The sequence below is a fragment of the Equus quagga genome, chromosome 3, assembly GCF_021613505.1.
Source record: "Equus quagga isolate Etosha38 chromosome 3, UCLA_HA_Equagga_1.0, whole genome shotgun sequence".
Lineage (NCBI taxonomy): Eukaryota > Metazoa > Chordata > Mammalia > Perissodactyla > Equidae > Equus > Equus quagga.
Genome location: NC_060269.1, coordinates 151,467,198 through 151,486,571, shown reverse-complemented (window position 1 = coordinate 151,486,571; position 19,374 = coordinate 151,467,198). Strand labels below are relative to the sequence as shown.

Sequence of the window (19,374 nt, the reverse complement as noted above, 5' to 3'; positions counted from 1 at the left end):
TCCATCCATTCTCCATCCATCCATCCATTCTCCATCCATCCATCCATCCATTCTCCATCCATCCATCCATCCATCCTCCATCCATCCGTCCATTCTTCATTAGTTTGTTATCTATCCACGCATCAATTATCCATTCACCCACCCATCCATCATCCCCTCATCCGTCCTTTCATCTCTTCTTCCTCACTCCACCCCTCACTCATTCCTGCACCTGTTCATCAGCTGTGCTGAGCGCCTGCTCTCTGCCCAGCCCTGTGCTCAGCTGTGGGGAATTCGAGCCGAATAAACGGCGGCCCCTGCTCCAGAGGGTTCTCTATCGAGCAGGAGAAGAAGACGGGTGCCCATCAATTGCACACAGAGCTAGGACGTCTGGAAGCCCAAGGAATTGTGAAAGCAGAGGAGGGAAGGCTAATGGGCCGTGGGAGGGTGATCAGGGTGAGATTCCTCCAGGAAGCAACCTCTGAGCTGCGCCTTGAAGGACAAATGTGAACCGGCCGAGGGAACAGGGAAAGAGCATGCCAAGTGGAGGGAACAGCCAGGCGCTGGCGTGGAGGTGGGAGCATGACGATAGAGGGAGGGTCGTCCAGGGGAGGGCAGGGCTGCGGGGCAGGTGCCGAACTGGGTATCCTTCTACCCTCCTGCAAAGACAAGGGTGCAAGCAATGGCTACTCAACAAATGGAACGCAGTGAAGGAGTGAGTGGAATGTCTGGGGGGGGCGGAGGAAGGCAGGGGTGCCCTTATCTCCCTGTCATTCCAGACGCCAGCAGACACCTGGGACGTGAGCATCCTAGGTGGAGGCCAGGCAGTGAGTGCAGGGGCGTTGGCCGACTCAGCTGGCAAGCGTGCAGCCTGTAATTTCAGCGGTGCACGTGCTGCCTTTTAAGTGACGCCCTCTGTTTTCCTTCCCCATCTACCAAGGCTGTCAGGCTGCCAGTCATGGGCACTGGGAAAATAAGGGGAAATTCACGGAGTGTGCCCTCAGGCTGTCAGGGCAGAAGGGCCTGCTGGTGCCCTCATTTTGCAGATGGGGAAACTGAGGCCCAGGGAGACATGACTAAGAGAGGCTTCCCTGCTGTGTCTCCTCCCTGCTGTTCCAGCGTTTCCTCAGGCCTCCTCCCCCCATACCCTGGCCTCTCCGCCCTACTTCCGTGCTCACAGCCTGGTATACAGTAAGCGCTCACTCAGTGTGCACTTCCTCTCTGTCCTTGCTCCGCTGCCCCCAGGTTTCAGAGTGGCTAAGACCAGGGGCCAGAAGAGCAGAGCAAACCAACCACACAAAATCCTCCTATCCCGCACTTGACGGAGGAGGACTCGTGACCTGGCGCCCGGCGGCCCCCTGTGCACCAGAGCGAACGCCTGCGTTACTGAGCTACAGCTGGAGCTGAAGCGAGGGGACCGCCCCTCTGGTCCTCCTGTTGCCATCTGAGGTCCCAGCTCCAGAGGGGCTTAGGACCCCCTCCAGGGCTGGCGGGACTCTGGTCAGCTCTCAGCCCGCTCAGGCCCCTGGGCCTCACATCTGGACACGACCCTGTGGCTGTGGGCCCCTGAATGGCCAAGTCCCAGAGGAAGGGACGGGGTGGGAGGCCTGGGGAGGCGCCGCTCCTCCCCGGGAGCCCTGAGGTCTTTCCCGGCACAGAGAGGAGCTCCCCCACACGGCCCCTCAGGGTTTTCTCGGCTAATCAACTCTGTCGGGGCGGTGTCAGGCCGCGTTCGCTGGCCGCGGGTGTGTGTTGGGTCTTGAGGGCTCACGTGTGGGCGAGCAGCCAAGAAGCAGGCCGGTACCCAGAGCGTGCGTGACAAGCCCTGGACGACGAAGGTCAGCGGGGTGAGGAGAGGGCTCAACATCACCTGGAGCCCCTGCTCCGTGCCCAGAATTGGGGCGGGGCCCTCCAGCCTCTACACAAATGACAGGACGAGCTGTGGAAACACACATGGCTTTGCCGCTTGCTACCTGAGCCCCGCACCAGCCTTACGATGGAGGTTTCATCCTCTCCTGCAGAGGAGGGAACGGAGGCTCACAGGGCCCAGTGGAAGGCCCAAGGCCGTGAAGCTGGGAGGCGGCAGTACCTGGGTCTTGTAACCCCCAGCCGCCTGCCCCCGGGTGAGGCCGGGAGTGACCCTGTGGAGACAGCAGCCGTCACCCCCAGCTGCCTCGGCAGCTCAGCCGTCACCTGGGCCCCCGTCCATGGCCAGGGCCAGCGAGTGAGAAGCTGGTCCCTGCTCAGCGGCTGCGGTGGTGATCAGAGAGCCCGGCTCATTCCACCTTCCCCTCCTGCTCCCAGCAGACACTCAGGGCCGGAGTGGAGGACGTAAAAGATTTACACATCAATTGACCCACATCGCACGGATGGATCCACCTCCAAGGCTGTGGTCAGAGCCAAAGGCAGCAGAGAGAAATATAAACGTAGCGCCCTGCCCTCGTGGGGACGGCCAGAGGGAGGCCTGGAGCAAAGGAGGCTGCCACGGTCCACCCTCCCCAGACTCCCTGCCAGCTCCCTGCTCTCCGTGTGACTCAGGCACAATTAAGTGACACACCTGCCCATCCTCACAGCATTCTCCAGAGGCCGGAACACTCATGCTGGGTTCTCAAGGCCTCTGACCATGGAAACATTTAAAATTGTGCCTTTTGTATTTTGGTCAAGAATTTGGGGACTCGGCCAATCAGGACAGCGCATTTTAAAAACGCGGTCACTTTCAAACCAGCAAACCAAGCCCACGAGGATGGGGGCGCCCAACACAGGCGGGCCAGCCTGTCCGTGCGTGGACTGGGTATGCAATGAGCTGCGTCAAAAGCGACGCTGATGTGTAATTTATCATCGACTGACCCATGTCCCAGGCAGGCAGACACTGACGAAACAGTCTGTCATTGACGAGGACCCAGGAGCGTAGGAATGAAAGGCAGCTCAGGAGCTAAGGGCTTTTACTTGTAGTCTTCTCTGTCCTGAACGTGTCCCTCCCCTCCCGCAGGCTCATCCTCCCCAGGGAGATACCAAAACGCCAAGCAGCCAGGGGCTCCTGTGATGGAAACGCAGCAGGCTGATGGGGTTCCACCTCCCCGGCCTCTTCCTCTTCGTCTCTGATTCCGTCATTCTGAATCCACGCGTTCCCTCCTCTGCCTAGAAGGCCATTCCTGCCGTCTCAGCATGGCCATTCGCGCATTCATTTGTGCATTCATTCACTCATTCACAAACAGCCTCTTAGAGCCGCCTAGGCCCGGCCCGGGGCTCAGGGCTGGGATGCGGCCCAAATCCACCCCTCTGTGTCAGATGGTGCTGGGCAAAGAGAGGGATGGGGGTCTGGGTTCAGCGAGCCGTGAGCCCTGGCCAGGCATCAGCTGGCCCAGTCCCTGCTCTGTGATGGGGCAGGAGTCAGTGTCCCTCGGACGGTCACCCACCCCATCTGCACAGAGGGCATGCAGAGCCTCGACTGGCCCTTCCTCACACGGGCCGAGCGGCCTGGGACGGGCGGCCCTGCCCCTGGTGGAACCTCAGTTTCTACAGATTTTCAAGGGGCACCGTCGCCCCCTCCCAGGGCTGGGGCCTCAAGGGACTGGGAGGTGGCAAGCACTCTGCCAGGCGTCCCCCCAACAAGGAGCCTTGGCTGTGTTTCAACTTCCTAACGCCTTGCACTCCCCGAGCTTCAGACTCCCCATCTGGTCTGTCGAGTGGGGCCTTCAACCTGTCGGGGGTGCAGTGGCGGTTAGAAGAGCTCCCTGCCTGGTGGGGAGGGAGGGCTTGTCCTCCACCATCCCGTCCTCTTCCTCGGTGCTGGCCAGGGCCCCTCCCCTGGACTGAGAGCCAGCCAGAGCAACAGAGGCCGGCCGACGGCGGGCTGAGGAGGGGCTCACAATGCTGAAGATGAACAGGAAAACCAGACGCCAGCCACTGCGATACACTTTTCAAACACATACTTTTAATTTTGAACGATTCTTCTAACTCAAACCTTATTTTAAGGTTTTATTCGATCAGCACACACTTAACGATCCCTGAAGGAAGTTCTAGTTTCACGGGGTAGACAGAGACGTATGCAACTAACATCTCTGATTTTTTTTCTCATGATCGTTGTATATGTGTCTCTCTTCCCCCTGAACTAGAACCTTCTTCCTGGACCAATAAATGTCAACCATGATACGAATCATTCTCCCATCCATCCATCCTTCAGTTTATTCATTCCCCGCTTTGTTATCCATCCTTCCATCTGGCCATCTAACTATCCACTCTTTCGACTATCCAGCTAGCCTTTCAGTCATCCTCCCGCCTGTTCACCCACTCCTCCATCCTTCAACTGGTCATCCATGCATCCATTCACCCTTCCATTCAGTCAACACATACCACGTGCCCATCTGAGCCATGCATCACCCCTCAAGGTCTGCCATGCCAGCTGAGCTTCTGGGAGATGCTGTGCCACGCACCCTAATGGACGCACCATGGCCCAGGCCCGTGGCCAGCAAGTTTTACCCTCGAGAATGGAGCGTCTCTCATGCAGTGATGGCTCTTGCCACCCACCAGTGATGGCAGCCTCCTACCTGCACCCATGATGAGGCCCGGAGCAGTGTCCTTGGTGTGCACGGTGCCCGACACGTAGGGGTTGTCTGCCCAGCGCAGGTGCAGGTGGAGGTGGCAGTCTGGCTGCAAGGGGAGAGAGCAAGCTGTGGTCAACATCTGGAAAAGAGGAATGCCCCTAGGAAAGGCAGGACTGAGGCGAATCCAGCCTTGCAGTTTTTGGGTGGGCAGGTAGGGCCAGGAGCGCCTTGGAGGAGTGGAAGGAGGGTGGGAGGGAGGCTCTGAGGCTGGCCCGAGGTGAAGGCCATCAGGCCTGGGCCAGGTGACTGCTCACGGATGAAGCCAGCGGGAGGGTTCTCCCAGCACCGGTGCTGGCAGGGGGCCTCCCAAATTGCAGTGGGCATGCCCACGTGCCATGCTGGGCCACCGGACGTGGTTCCTGGGGCCTGCATAGCCCCTGCTCACATTCATTCATTCATTCATTCATCCGGAACCTTTCCTGGGGCCTCTCATGTGAACACTGCAGCCTGGGCCTCAGGGAATGGCTGTGGGACACCCTGTGGGCCCTGTGCCCTCCATGAGAGGTGGGGGGCAGGTGGCGGTGCTGCAGCCCAGTTGACTCGCCAGCCTCAGCGCGCGCCCTGATGGCAGCCCTGGCCGGTGCCCTGCCTGGAGGGGCAGAAATGCCAGTTGTAACAATCATTTCTGGGGAAGCTCACGCTGACTGATGGCTGCGTCTGTGCCAGCACTGAGCTAAGCCCTTTACAAGGCTTGTCACTGAGTGCTCTCAACGTCCCTACTAGCATTTCCAGTTACCAATGGGGAAACTGAGGCAGAGAGCATTTAAGCGACCTGCTCAGAGGCAGGAGTGGGGCTGGGGCTACAGATCCGATGACCATGCTCTGAGCCCCGCGGGTGTCTGTCCCTGCAGGGAACACTCTTCCAGGCCAAGCTGGGCCAGCAGCCTCCCAGTATGAGGCAGCACGAGCAGCCTCCTGTCCGGCCACTTGGCAGGAACAGACCCCTTGCCCGTCTCCTCCTGGCCGCCCGCACCCCAGCTCACCCCTGGGTGGGACTGGGGGGTGCAGGGGGAACAGACGAGCTGAGAAGGATGCATCCTGTAGACTGAGGCCTCCCTGAGTACCACCCAGGCCTCAGTGGCTCAAAGCCACAATCCTGCCTGTACCCCTCTGTCACATCCTTGAGAGAACACAAAAGCATGGGACACCAGATGAGGTCCAAGCTCTCTGCACAGCTCCCTCCAGGGTACCAGAGACTGCACTGGGCAGTGACCGGTCAGCATCAGCCAGGGGCCCGCACTGGCCGCAGGAGGCCTGGTCCTTCTCCCCTCCCTCCCGGAGCCTGAGGGGCCGGGTCCGAGGCCTGGCTGGCTGAGCCACCTGGACAATGTAGAACTTCCTGCCTCCGCTGGACAGGGGAGCAGGAGGGCCACCAGAGAGACCACAACGCCAAAGGAGGTCAAAGGTGTTTTGAGGGTGACAACTTTGGGGTCAGTCTTTCTGGAGTCCCCAGTTCGGGGAATTCCACAGTCCCGGAGTGTGGGCAGAATAGGGTCACGGAAAGGGCAAGGCTGGAATCCTGTACTACCCTCCTAATGCTGTGTGACTCTGAGAAGAATGCTTAGCATCTCTGAGTCTCAGTTTCTTTCTCTGTGAAATGGGACAAAAACTTCTGCTTCACAGGATTGCTGGGTTAACACAGCACAGCTTGTGGAGATAAAGTCAGTGTCCAGCATCCCCTGGACAAGGTACTGCCTAATCATAAGAAAAGGAATAATTTCCTTGTCTCCCCCTTTTTTTTTTTCTGGAAAACTCTCCAGTTTAGAAATACTGTAGAATTGAACACCCAGAGATCCAAATTCGAACTTAGGAGGGGCTACTCATTTTATGGGAAACTTTGGGCCTCGGTTTCCTGATTTGGGAAATGGAGACAGGGGTGCTGCCGCCCACACCTCACAGTGGTACGGGGAGAACAGTGGGGTCACTCCAGAATTCCACGGTCGTTACCACAACATACCGTCGAATGAAATCTATCTGAGTGACATCATTTCTCTTTGTTTTATGTTTTTATCCCACTTTCTTCTGGTCTGTGGACTGAGTACACTTTAGATGGATTATCCTACGTTAAAACTGAAACCCTTTAGTGGATTGGATATTGATCTGGGTCAGACGGCACTGGGTGGCAGCCCCGGGCCTGATGCGGCTGGAGACGAGCCTTATCCGTCTGCACCAGGGTTTTTGAAAATGTATTAGTCGCATCACATGTGTGATTCCATTCAGACGAAACGTCCAGAGCAAGGAGACCCATAGGACGTATACGAGTGGCTGCCAGGGGCCGGGGTGGGATGGGGAGACGGGGTGATGGCGGAAGGGGACGGGGGTTCTTTCCGAGGGGATGAAATGCTCTAAGATGGGCTGTAGAGGTGGTCTCACAATTCTGTGAATACACTACCAACCACTGAACTGTACCCTTTAAAGGAGAGAATCGTACGGTGTGTGAGTAACACCTTGATAAAGCTGTCAAAACAACAAAGAAATAAAAGGTGCCAAAGTCAGCTGAGAGAAGCCCTGCGCCCTCTGCAGAGGCATGCTTTTGAAGCAGACTCAGTGGGCGGGAGACCCTCCCTGGGCAACCTGGGGAGCCCCTTGCTGAAAATGGCAGGACCTCTGGGGGAGCCTGGTCACTGAGTCACCCCAGGGGGGGACCCCATCCAGGAACCTTGGATGGAGTGGGATGACCCGCCCCACTGAACCCTGAGGGATGATAAGACACGGCCTGTTTGGGATTTCTCCTGATTTCCTATGATTGAAAAGAAGGTTGGGAGTTAATACCTCTGGAAAGACCGTCAGTCCTCAGCCCCTGCCCACCTGGTGACCAGACACTAATGGGAGGAGTGTCCTGGGGAGGGGTGCCATGACCTCTGTGGGAGAGGACAGCTTCCAGCTGCAGAAGAGAACTCTAAGATAGGAGAAAAAGGAGCCCCGCCAGGGATGTGGCCCTCAAGTCCTACAGTGGCATGCTCCAGAGCAGAGATTGGTGGCACAGCCCTGCTTTGGAGTCCCAGGTTTCTTGGTGGGTCCGGTGGGGCCCGCAGCAGCCCGAGCTCCCAGGCTGGGCATCTTGGGCCGCAGCCAGCCTTTTCCGCGTCCTCTGACGCACTGTGCACACGATACCACTGTCTATGTGCGCGGTGAGCACCGCATGGTAGGACCCGGCTGCCTTCCAGCCCCGGCCCACTGGTGGACTGTCTTGGCCACCGGGTACCTGTTTGGGCCAGAGGCGGAACACTTCTCAGGGCTCCCTGTGGTCAGTTGTGGCCCACAGGTCACTGGCAGATGCAGGCGGCTCATGGAGGGCCTGCTGACAGCCACACAAATGTGTGTAGCTGCTGGGGGCAGGTGCTCGGCTGGTGCCTGCCAGCTTGAGGGGGGCCTTACAAACGCCCTCCCAGCCGAGTCTGGGCCAAGCTGACGAAGGGCAGGGCAGGCTGGGCGGGCCTGAGGGCGCCGACCCCAGGGCACCTGGGCACCCTGCAGATATGACAGGGCAGCCCTTGGTGGAGTGCGTTCAGTCAGGGATGAAGGGGTCCTCTGAGGCCCCCCTGGCCAGGGCGGGGAGACCCCATGGGCATGCTGGGGCCCCGGGAGTGGGTGCTGAACACCCAGTCCTGAAGGAGGTGGGCCTGGGTAACTGCAGGGCTGGGCGGGGTGAGTGGGCCAGGTGGGGGCCATGCTGCCCCAGGGCTCCCCCTTTGTGGCCCCTCTGCATACAGGAGCTGGCTGGTGCTCTAAAGAAGTGTCCCCCAAATCATGAAAGACTGTGGGGCGCTGGCCTGGGGAGCGAGGAGGCCGCCCGCCTGGACACCCTACTTCTTGACTCAGCCCCTGTCTAAGAAGAGAGACCTCAGGCTGCAAAACCAACGGGTTTTCATTCTGAACGAAGAGGTAAACAGATTCGAGACCATCTTCCCGTCTGATTTGTCCTCCTAAAACAGATCTGATCCCACCACCCATCTGTTTCCCACTGCCCGAAGGAGACCTCCGCAGGCCTGGGCTGGTCCAATAGCCGGGAGAACATTCACGACCCAGAGTTACAGGAAAAATGGAAGACTGAGGACTCACACGGGTCAGGATCCCAATCATGACATGGAAGGTGCAGATAAGCGGAGAGGTTAGAAAGAAAGACACCCACTTATCGTTAGTTTTGGGCGATACCATCACAGGCGCACCTCATCTCCCTTCTCATTTGTTTCTGTATTTCCCGAGGGTTCTGCAGGAAGCAGGAACCACCTTCCGATGAGAAGTAAACTCTGAGGGCATTCGCTCCGCTCCTTGAGACGATGCGTGGCTGAGCGGAGGATGGTCAGGGATGACAGCCAGGGGAGCCCTGGGCCCCTGCTGGCTTTCATTTCCTGTCCTCTGTGCCCAGGGCGGGGGTCTCCCAAGGGCTGGTTCCCTCTTTCCTTCATGCTTACTGGGGTCTCGGCCCGCCCGCTCCACCACTCTGCTCCTCCTTATCGTGAGGCCGGGACACAAATCTCGCAAAGGTTATCTCCTCACTGAGCTGCGTGATTGCAGACAAGAATCTATTCTTAGCAAAAACTTGCTTTGACAGATTAATACGGCTTAACTTTGCTGACGATGATACAGAAATTAGCCCTTTCACGGCAATCCTGTTCTCGGTGGGGTTTTCACCAGTGGCAGGTAATTAATTCTCCCCGGAGGCCGACAGGCGTGACTACCCGCCCTCGTCAATGGGAGGGGCTCCTGCAGAGGCCGCAAGGCAGCACTCAGTGGGAGGCCAGCTCAGGCCTCGGGCTCCCTCCGGGAGCAAGTGTTGGCCCTGCCGGAGGGCACAGAGGCCCCCCTGGCTCTGGGGGTCAGTGGCGGGCCCTTTCAGAGGCCCTGCAGAGACACAGGCAGGACCCCACGGGGGCAAGACTGTTCTCTGTGTTGTGTGTTGGTGTACTCTGAACTCCCAGAACAGTGCCTCACACACAGTAGGTGCTTGTACTATTTGTTGAATGAATGTCTCTCTAAAATAGGCACTGTTATTCTTTTTATTTCCAGAGAGGCAGAGTGACGGATGGATTTGGGCATCCCCCATGGCAGGCCCTGCCTGTGAGGGGCTTCGTTCGAGGCCAGTGAGAAACAGACAGAAGCAAGCAAGCCCAGTGAAGGCTTCTCAGTGGAGGGGGCATCTGGGCTGGGTTTTCAGGTGTCAGTAGGAGTTTGGTGGATGAAGAAGCAGGAAAGGGCATTCCAGGCTACTGGACAGCATGGGAAGTGGGGGCAACCCAAAAAGGAAGGGACTTGCTCTTCCACACCTGCTGGCTCTGTGCCGGGGCCTGTACTGGGCACATCTGAGAACTATTTCATATCATCCTCACAATGCCTCAGGGGATTCTGACCGTCTCCCTTCCTTTTGCAGAGAAGCAGTGACTGACTCGGCCGAGATCACAGGGGCACTGGAGCTGAGCCTGCAGCCTCTTCCTCCCTCACAGCTGCCGCTCCCTGACCCCTGTCTTTCCATCCTGAGCGGCTGGGGCCTGCAGGCCACCCCGACCTCCTGGGGGCCATGCAAGGGCCAGAGGGGGCCCTCCCTGCCCCCAAGGCAGCCAAGGCACTGGGGCAGCCTACACTCGTATTCATGGGGAAAGGCAGCCCTGGGTGAGCAGGGCCGGCCCGGAGCTCACGACGTTTGGGCTGTGGCCCAGCTGCCCGCCTCCACAGGCAGAGCGTGCGTCTGGCCCTTGATATTGGCCAGCAGGAGAGCAGACTTGCAGTGTGCCCGCCTGTCTCTGCTCCACCTCTGCTGTCACCATGAGAACATGCCTGGGCTGGTCCCAGGAGGAGGACGCCAGGCACGCAGAGCAGATCCCCTCCGACATCAGCCAACCCCCAGGCATGTGAGCCAGTCCAGCCGCAGAGCTGCAGGGTAAATGACTGTGTTTGGGGAGGGTCGTTACACAGCACTGTTGTGGCAAGAGCTGACTGATACACTTCCCTCTCGGACTCCAGTGAACTCTTCCATAAAGCAAGGAGCCTCACGGGACCCTCTCCCCTGTGCACAGAGAAATCGGGGGTCCGTGCCTCTCGGGTGGCCCTGCTCAGACGCCCGACCCTCCGGCTCCTGCAGTAGCGTCCTGCGCCCGCCCCCCAGGAGGCGTGTGACCTGAGCGGAGGCACTCACAGGCTTACAGTTGGTGGGTTTTCCGTTCATGTCCGTGCTGGGCGGCCTCAGGCGGTCCCAGTCACGGCCCTTGTTGTAGGTTATCAGCGTCACCACCTTCCCATCGACCTTTTGGTTCGCCAAGAAGACTCCTTTCACCCCTCGGACCTGGGACAGAATCACAGACAGATGGTAAAAACGTTCCCAGAGCCCTCTGGGGAGCGAGGGTCCTGTGCGCCCGCCCCTTCTGAGAGCCCTGTTTCACCCCGACGACGGCCCTGGGGCTGAGGCCAACTGTGTGCACCCTGGAGGCCAGTGGGGCGCAGAGGTAAGGGATCCAGACGCTCGGAGCTTTGACGGGAAGCTGGTTCTGTCTGACCCTGAAGCCCGGGCGCTTTTCATGACACCGAGCTGTCCTCCCAGGCTCAGACTGCGGCCGTCAGACAGTGAGCAGAGCCCTGGTCCCGACACCTGTGCGTCACGTCACCTGTCTCCAGCCCAAAGCTCCTGATTCAGAGCCCTCTCCCCTTGCCTCTCTCCCGGTGGACCCACAGGCCTGGGCCGAGGGATCGCTCTGGGATTTCCTCTGGGACTCTGTCAGCTCAACCCCATACAACACAGCGAGGGTGGGGGTCCGTGCTTATCCCAGCCTGCCTTGGACAGGGGCTCAAGGTTCGCCTTGCCCCCTTTCTCAAGGTTTCCTGAGATGTGAGCCAAATACATCCCACAGTTAGTTACTAAGGTTGCTCCTAAGAAATGGTCAAATATCAGGAATTCCCCATAGTTCAACCCCGTTTCCATAGAGATGTGCTTTCTCTGCAAGTTCCTTGCTGCACAGAGGCCTCTGACCCAGTGGTGGAGCCCAGTGGTGTGGCCTGAGCTCCTCGGAGCCTCCTGTGCCCCCGAAGCTGCTCCTGCTCCTCCTTAAGCACCGTGTCCCTATTTCTCACAGTGACCCCAAGAAAACCGAGGCTCAGAGAGTCATAGAGTTTACCCGAGGTTCCTGAGCTGGGGGTTATGCTTGTACTTAACGACAAGCATCACGGTCATAACACAGTTGCTAGGTGCCATTTATGTGGTGGGCAAAAGGGCCAGCCCACTAGATTCCCACAACTCCAGGAGGCTGGTGCTTCATATCCTCGATGCCCAGGGCGGCCAAGAGCCTGCCACGCGGGGAGCACACCACCGACGACGCTGGAGCGAGCAGGGGCCGAGTGAATGGTGGCTGAGCGTCCTGTGGCTGCTGTCACAGATTAACACCGACTCAGTGACCTAAAGCCACGCCCATTTATGATGCTGCGGTTCTGGAGCCCAGAAGTCCAACACGGGGCTCGCTGGCTAAAGACAGGGCATCCACAGAGCTGGTTCCTCCTGGAGGCTCCGGGGGAGAACCTGTCTCCTGGCCTCTTCCAGCTTCTAGAAGCTCCTCCGTTTCTTGGCACGTGGCCCCTCCTCCATCTTCAAAGCCAGCTCAGCATCTCTCTGACCCTCCTTCATGATTACCTGTGTTTCTCTGACCCTCCTCCTCCTCCGCCCCCTCCACTTTCAAGGAGCCTCGTGGTGACAGCAGGCCCACCCGGGTAACGTCCTTGTCTGCTGATAAGCACCCTCAGTTCCCCTTTGCCGTGCGGCGTCTGTGTAAAACGCTGCTTTTGGTGGGGCAGACCAGGTCCCTCTCCACAGACAAAGCTCCGGGCTGGTCCTCCTGGGGTGGCAGCCCAGGGCATGAGGACCACAGCCCCTTCCCTCCGCACGGAGACGAGATTCTGTCCCCTGCTCACCTGAGACATCACCTGGCGCGTCTGGCCTGTGAGCGCTGGGTTGCGATGCCCCCTCGCCATGCCCCAGGGCAGACGGGACACTGATTTGCCCAGCGGTGCCTGGCGTCATTTGGTAATCGATATTCTACACACCGCTGGTCTCCGTGAACACATTCGGCGAGAAAGGCCATAGAGCCCTCACGCTCCAGAGACGGGGCGGACACGGCTGCGTGGCCCCTGGCTGGGTCTGCTCAGCTGAGCGTCAGCTCCCAGCATCCATGTGCCCACATAACTCCCCTTTGGTGGCTGTATTCATTTCCTGGGGCTGCCGGAACAAATTACCACAAACTTGGCGGCTGAAAACAACAAAAACTTGTTCTCTCACAGTTCTGGAGGCCAGAAGTCCACAACGAAGGGCCGGCAGGGCTGCGCTCCCTCCGAATGCTCTAGGGGAGGGTCCTTCCTCGTCTCGCCCAGCGTCTGCTGCCTCCACGCGTCCCTGGGCTTGTGGCCACATCACCCGATGTCTCCCCCATCTTCCCACGGCCTCCTCCCTGGGCATCTGTGTCTTCTGATCCTGAGAGGATGCTCATCACCGCATTCAGGGTCCACCCCCATAGTCCAGCCAACCTCGCCTCAGGGTCCCTCACTTGATGACAGCTGCAAAAATCCTCTTTCCAAATAAGGTCACAGTCACGGGGTGCAGGGATGGGATGTGGCTGTTTACTTTGGGGTCCCCATTCAGCCCACTACGATGGTTGTCGTCCAGCTGTGACCAGGGCTCCTCAGGGGCAGAGGACAAGACCGGGACACCCCCCCGAGACCCCTTACTTAACCCAAGCTCTGGCACAGAGGCACCCAGAAACCTCTGCTATCTTGTCCGCACCCCGAGGTGACCCCTTGTGGCATGGTGAGCCCAGGCCTCTGAGGCCATGTTTGCCTGTGATGTCTGGGACAGAGCACTTGTCCTGGTTACACCGCTGGACAAAGGACAACCGTGACAACAGTGGAACTGGCGCATGCGTGGGACCCACCAGCTGGACTCTAGGCCAGGCCCTTCCCATGTGTTATCTCGAATGCCCGGAAAAGGCGACTGCTGTGAAAATAGCCAGAACTCCCTGAGCACTGACTTGGCGCCAGACGCTGCTCCACGTGTTTAAGGGGAAAGATGTCCTTGGATCCTGGGGGCAACGCTGTGAGGAAGGTACCACTCTCATCCTCATCTCACAGTGGGGAAACGGAAGCACAGAGGGGTTCAGTAACCACCTAAGGTGACACAGTAAATATGTACCAGAACTGGTATTTGAGCCCAGGCAGTCAGCCTCCAGAGTCGTGCCTGTAACCACCACCTGTGACCCCTGCTCGGTGGATTTCAGAGAAGCGAGGGAGCCCAGCTTTGGACCCGGCCACCGAGAACCTCCTTTGGTTCCCCATGTCCTCTCACTTTGTGGTCTGTGTGCATGGATTGCTGTTTCCCAGTTCCTCAACCAGCTAATTTCTGCTTGGCCTCAACTCAGTCTGTACCCCCTCCTCCAGGAAGCACACCCTGACTGCCCTGCAGGCTGGCCTGTCGCCCCTCACTGTGTCCTGCTGGCACTGGCACGCCGAGTCGGAAGGTCTGCTGGGAGCTGGTCTTCCTGCAGAGGCCGGAGCTCCATGCGGGCTGGTCTGTTCCTCCCTGTGTCCCCAGGGCGGGGCCTGGAGCCAGGCGTGTGGTATGAGCATTACAGATGCCCATGGACAGAAGAGAATGGAGCCAACAGTCTGCAGCGCTCCTGTCCTGGGTGCCCTTTCTGTTCTCCCAGCTGGTGTCAGGCCACAGCTGCGACAGCCCCTTCCAGAGCCGGGTCGGTGGCGTGCCCAGTGGGCTCCTCGGAGGGCCCACGGCACAGGGCCTTCTGGGGCTGCCAAGGCGCAGCTTTCCGCAAAGGGCAGCAAGCCGCAGCTCATTCATTGGCACCATCCGGCTTGGGGAGTAACCCTGATGGATGGGTTCTCACTGTGGACAAATGACCACTTCATCTCTTTGCGGGGAAACGGTTCCCGTGCCACCGTCGACAATGAGAGAGAAACGCTGCAGCCCCCACTCTGTCTGGGAGGCCGCCTCCCACGCTGATAAACCCCGCTGTCTCCCCACTCTGCTGGCCACCCAGGGGACAACCTCCCAGCCCCACAGGGTCAGGAGGCCACGTGTGCCTGTGTGGGACCTGCCACACCCACCATCCGGAGCTCACTGTGGAAACACGCTACATCACCCAGACACTTACGGTGTCCTCACCGGCCCAGGGGCTCCCCGAGGGCAGGGCACGAGAGAGGAGCTTGGGGTGAATGACCAAGAGAGGGAGTGCTGGCCAGAAGGATGGGCCCAGCTTGGGGCAGACAGACAGGGGCTGTTCTAGTTTTCTCACTTGCTTCCGGCTCTGTCTGGGCAGGTTGCCTGCCTTCTCTGAGCCTCAGCTTCCTTACCTATAAGTGGGCTGAGGGACCCCCTTCCCTGGCTCTGGTGTGGACAAGAACAGAGGAGGTGACCGGGAGAGTCCTGGCCCAGGCCGGGCCCGTTCCGTGCAGGCGATCGACATTTGTGGAACCCGATACAGCAGGCTCCCGTGCCCCGGCATCCTCAGACGGCAGAGAGAGCCCAGCGGGAGCCATGAGCCCTCGGTGTCATGTTAGGACCACAAGTGGAGGCTTCGAGGGGAGACAGACGAGGGGAGCACCCCAGGCAGGGCGCAGAGAGGAGAGGCTACCACTGTGTCCGAACAGCACACAGGGAGGCCCTGGCCCCATTTTTGGAAAGAGGAGAGGCAGGAGAGAGAGACAGAATGAGAAAGAGCCAGACAGAAATCAGCTACACAGACAGAGGAGAGAAGGAAGAGGAGACCAGGGGCTGAGGGGAGAGAGAGAGGCACGGAGGGTGGCAGGACGCGCCGAGGCCTGAGACAGAGTGGGGACCAGGAGTGGCTTTACAGATGATCGCTTGGGGTCAAGCTGATGATAGGGACCACTAATGCTGAACCCCAATTCAGCAAAATGTTATCCCCCAAAAGACTTTGTTTTCTCATTCGTAGACCTGTGTTACGAAAAGGTGAGCTCCATCACTATATTTTGAATTTCATCCAAAAGAGCGAGTTTTCTCTCTTGCGCTAAGTCCCTACAGAGTATCCTCTTGGCCTGCAAAGCCCAAAACATTCGGTACTTTATAGAAACATCTGTGGATCTGACATAGAGCATTCGAGGGAAGGGCAGAGGGAGAGAGAAGGGGGAGACCTGGCCCCCGACGCCCGGCCGCCCGCCCCGGCCCTTCCCTCCGCGCGTCCCACCTCGAGGATGTCGATGACCACGCTCTCCCCCGCCTGCCGGGAGCTGCGCACGGCCTCCAGCACCAGCGAGTAGCGCTCGCCGCGCGGGTCCGACTGGTACAGGGTGTAGGTGTCCGTCTGGTGCCACTCCTGCACGGCCACCAGCACCTGGTTCTCGTCTGTGCTGATGATCTGCAGATCCTGGGGGACACGGGGGGAGAGCAAAGGGTCAGGGGGGCTGGGGGCCAGTGTGGGAGAGTGAAGGCAGCCCAGGGCTGTGGGGAGTGGGCAGCCCTGGGGGGTAGTAGGTAGGGCTCGAACGCTCTTGGAGTCAGGCTGATGTGGATTTTCATCCTGGATCTGCACCCTCAGCTCTGTGACCTTGGGCTAGTCCGTTACCTCCCTGGGCCTCCGTTTTCCCATCTCCAAAATGGAGGTGAAGTTCCGACCCTCCGTACAGCGTTGTGGGAGGGAGGCCCAGGCCTGGGGTGGGGTCAGTGACGCCTCCTCCCCCCGGCCCCCCTCAGGCTGCCGCCCGTCTGCCCTGCAGAGCAGCAGAGCCCTCCATGCACCCAGATGGTCAGAATGCACCCCAGACGGGCTCCTCTGTGAGGGGAGGGTGGGTGTCCTCCCTGGGCCCCACCCCATCCCATCCTGGGATCAGACAAGTCACCCGTTGGTTCATCAATTCAACATGTAGTCATTAAGCACCTACTGTGTACCAGGCACTGCTGTAGGCACTGGGTCCATCAGGGAGCCAAGTGTGGTATCTGCCCTCTGGGAACATACACTGGGCAGGAGGAATGGACTAATTTGCTCCAGCCTCACGTGCCCAGACTTCATCAGCAGGCTGTTGTGTGAGCTGCCCTTTGCCGCCGCTCCTCTGTGCCAGCCCACGCCGAGCACTGGGGCCACAGTGTGAGTGTCCCCTAACCTCCGCCTCCACTGGGCTCATAGTCCACAAGCCCCCGCAGGGTGGTCCGCGGCAGGAGGGGGCAGCCCGGGGCGCTGCTGAGCTGAGGGCAGTCCCCGCACCCAGCAGAAGGGCTGCACGGGCTGCCTGGAGGAGACGACCAGCAGAGACCAAGGCTCCAGCCTCAGTTTCCCTCTGGGAGCAGGAGGCCCCGGCAGCTCCTCCACAGTCATCTCAAGTTTCAGTCCCAGATTTTACAATTCAGAAATGAAACAAACCCCAAGAATCAAAAAGCAGGAAAAGAAACTGAGGGCTAAGTGGGTTTCTCATTTCTCTTTTCGCCCCCAGCCGGAGCCCTGTGCAGCCTGGAGCCACGGGGAAGGGCGTCTGCACAGGCCCTGGGAGAAGCCTCAGTGAGCTTTCCTTCCCTGCGTCTATAACCCTGCCGTCCATCACTTGGAAGCTTTTCCTGCCCTTCTGGCAACAGAGCTGCCAGGACCCAGGAGCTGAAGATGGACAGATGGTGGCGGAGGTGGGCCAGTGGCCACAGCCTGCAGACGCAGACCCTCCGACCCTGGGGGGCAGGGCTGGTGCAGTTTTGGGGTATGCTCACATTTCCACTGTCCTCTGATGGTAGGGTCTAGAGAAGGGCATGTTTTCCCCTCTAATAACAGACTGGGTCCCTGTTCTGTCCATTTGGGTGTGGCCTTCCAATCAGAGTGAAGATGAGGCTGCCTGGGTCCCGTCCCCTCCCGCCCGTCCCAGCCCCCTGCTGTGTGGCCAGAGACGGGGCTTTGCAGAGAAGGGACCCGTGTCATGAAGCCCCCACTGCGCACCTCCCAATCGGGGGACCCCAGCAGCACGAGCCCGGCCTTTTGTCTCTGGATGTAAATCGAACATACAGGACTGACTAGAATGAAGACGCTCGTCATGAGGGAAGGGTTACAGAGGTCGGGACACAGGGCCTGGTGGTCCCTGTCTGTGCAATGGGAAGGTGGGGGTCCGGAGGATGCTGCGAACCCCGACCCACGGAGCAGGGGGATCTCTTCTCTCCCACCTCCCCCTCCTAGTTCTGCACGCTCGGCCACAGGCCCAACTGCACTGTGTCCACCGGGCACTCGGCGGCCTCGGCAGGGAGGGGCATCCCATCGGCCGCACCAGGGTGGCCCCCAGCTCAGGGTGCGCCCAGTGCCAATTGCACAGTAAGCATTCGCTATTCGCTGCCTCTGCATACATTCAGACGTCGTCCCCTCCGCACCTGGGTAGATGTTTACTATAATCTAGGAAACAAGGAAAAGTGTACAAAGCAACTAAGAGTTGCCTACAACGCCACCCCCAGAGAGACCTGATTTTAACATTTTAAACTGTTTACTTTTGGGCTTTTCCCAAGTGTGATTCACGTATTTTTTCGCATATGGTTGTAGCCTGCTCTTTCGCATTATATGGGGAGCATTTTCCTCTGTCATTGAAACTCTGTGTAAACACCCCTTTTAACGCCCGTGCGATAGCCCACTCGGTGGACGTACCATATTTCATTGAACGGTTTCCCGACTGGTGAGCCTTTACCATTTCCAACACTACGTGCAAAACAGCCGTGAATGTTCCCAGCCAGAGCTCTGCCTCTCTGCTTATTTCCTGGACATAAGTTCTAAGAAGGGAAGCGGCTGCATCGAGAGTCGGAGCATTTCTAAAGTTCGAGTTACATCATCACTGTCCCGAGAGTTTAGACCACTTCTCTCCCCACTGGCAGGCGCGGAGCCCACTCATCTCGCTTCATGCATTCCGACACTGAGAATGGTCTTTCAAAAACCTTTGCTGATTAACAAGTGATAAATAATATGCGATTTTTGCTTAAATTTGCATTTCCATTATTCTTTTTTTTTTTTAAAGAAAAGTTAGAAGTAGGGACACTTATTGACTCCATTTTTAAAGAAAGCATATGGAAAACAATCAAAAATATGTCTATGTGTTTGTATGTGTCTATTTGTCTGCCCTGGAGAAATACGTGGAAGGAAAGACCAAGGTTGCCGATATTTATTATCAGGTTTGATTGAAAGCAACAGAAACTGGGGGGGAAAAGTGACTTAAACAAGATAGAAGTTATATCTCCCATATGTTAAAGCCCAGAAGTAGACTGTCCAGTATGAAAGCTCTAGAAAGTCACCAGGAACAGAGGCTCCTTCTGGGCCACCTTTTTACTGCCCCATGATATAGCCCTTATCCTCATGGGCCAAAATGATTGCTAGAGCTCCAGCCATCATGTTGACATACAAGGCAACAGGAAGGAGGAAGGGAAGAGGGAGAGAAAGGCTTGCCTTTAAAGGAGGGTTCTGAGAAGTCTCCCATGACAATTCCACTTACATCTCATTGGTCGGATTTTAGAAACATGACCACATTTAGCTGAAGGGAAGCTGGGAAATGTAGTTTTTTAGCTGGAAATCAATGTGCCAGCTAAAATTTGCAGTTAGTTAAACTAAGATGAAGGGAGAGTGACTATTGAGAGGTCTCCAAGGGTTTCTACAACAGTCAGCTTGAGGAATGAGGGAGGGAGATGGCTCTGGAGAGGAGGAATGAAGATACCTGTATTATTCCATTAGTTGTAGTGAATACATTTTAAAGAAGTAATTGAGGAAAGTTTAAAAACATTTTTAATGAGCGTCATGGGGTAAATTTCCCCACAGATCTCTATATAAAATTCATGGAACAT

General features: G+C 58.0%; 1 protein-coding gene across 1 annotated transcript in view; it reads right to left on the bottom strand.

Moving 5' to 3' along the window:
* Positions 1-19,374, bottom strand: part of SORCS2 (sortilin related VPS10 domain containing receptor 2) — a gene marked incomplete at its 5' end in the record, with an annotated part of 487,825 nt that overhangs the window by 40,401 nt on the left and 428,050 nt on the right. The window contains 3 exons of the mRNA XM_046655787.1: positions 4,527-4,629; positions 10,717-10,863; positions 15,776-15,955. Coding sequence (XP_046511743.1) covers positions 4,527-4,629; positions 10,717-10,863; positions 15,776-15,955 — 430 coding nt within the window. The remainder of the gene's footprint in view (positions 1-4,526; positions 4,630-10,716; positions 10,864-15,775; positions 15,956-19,374) is intronic.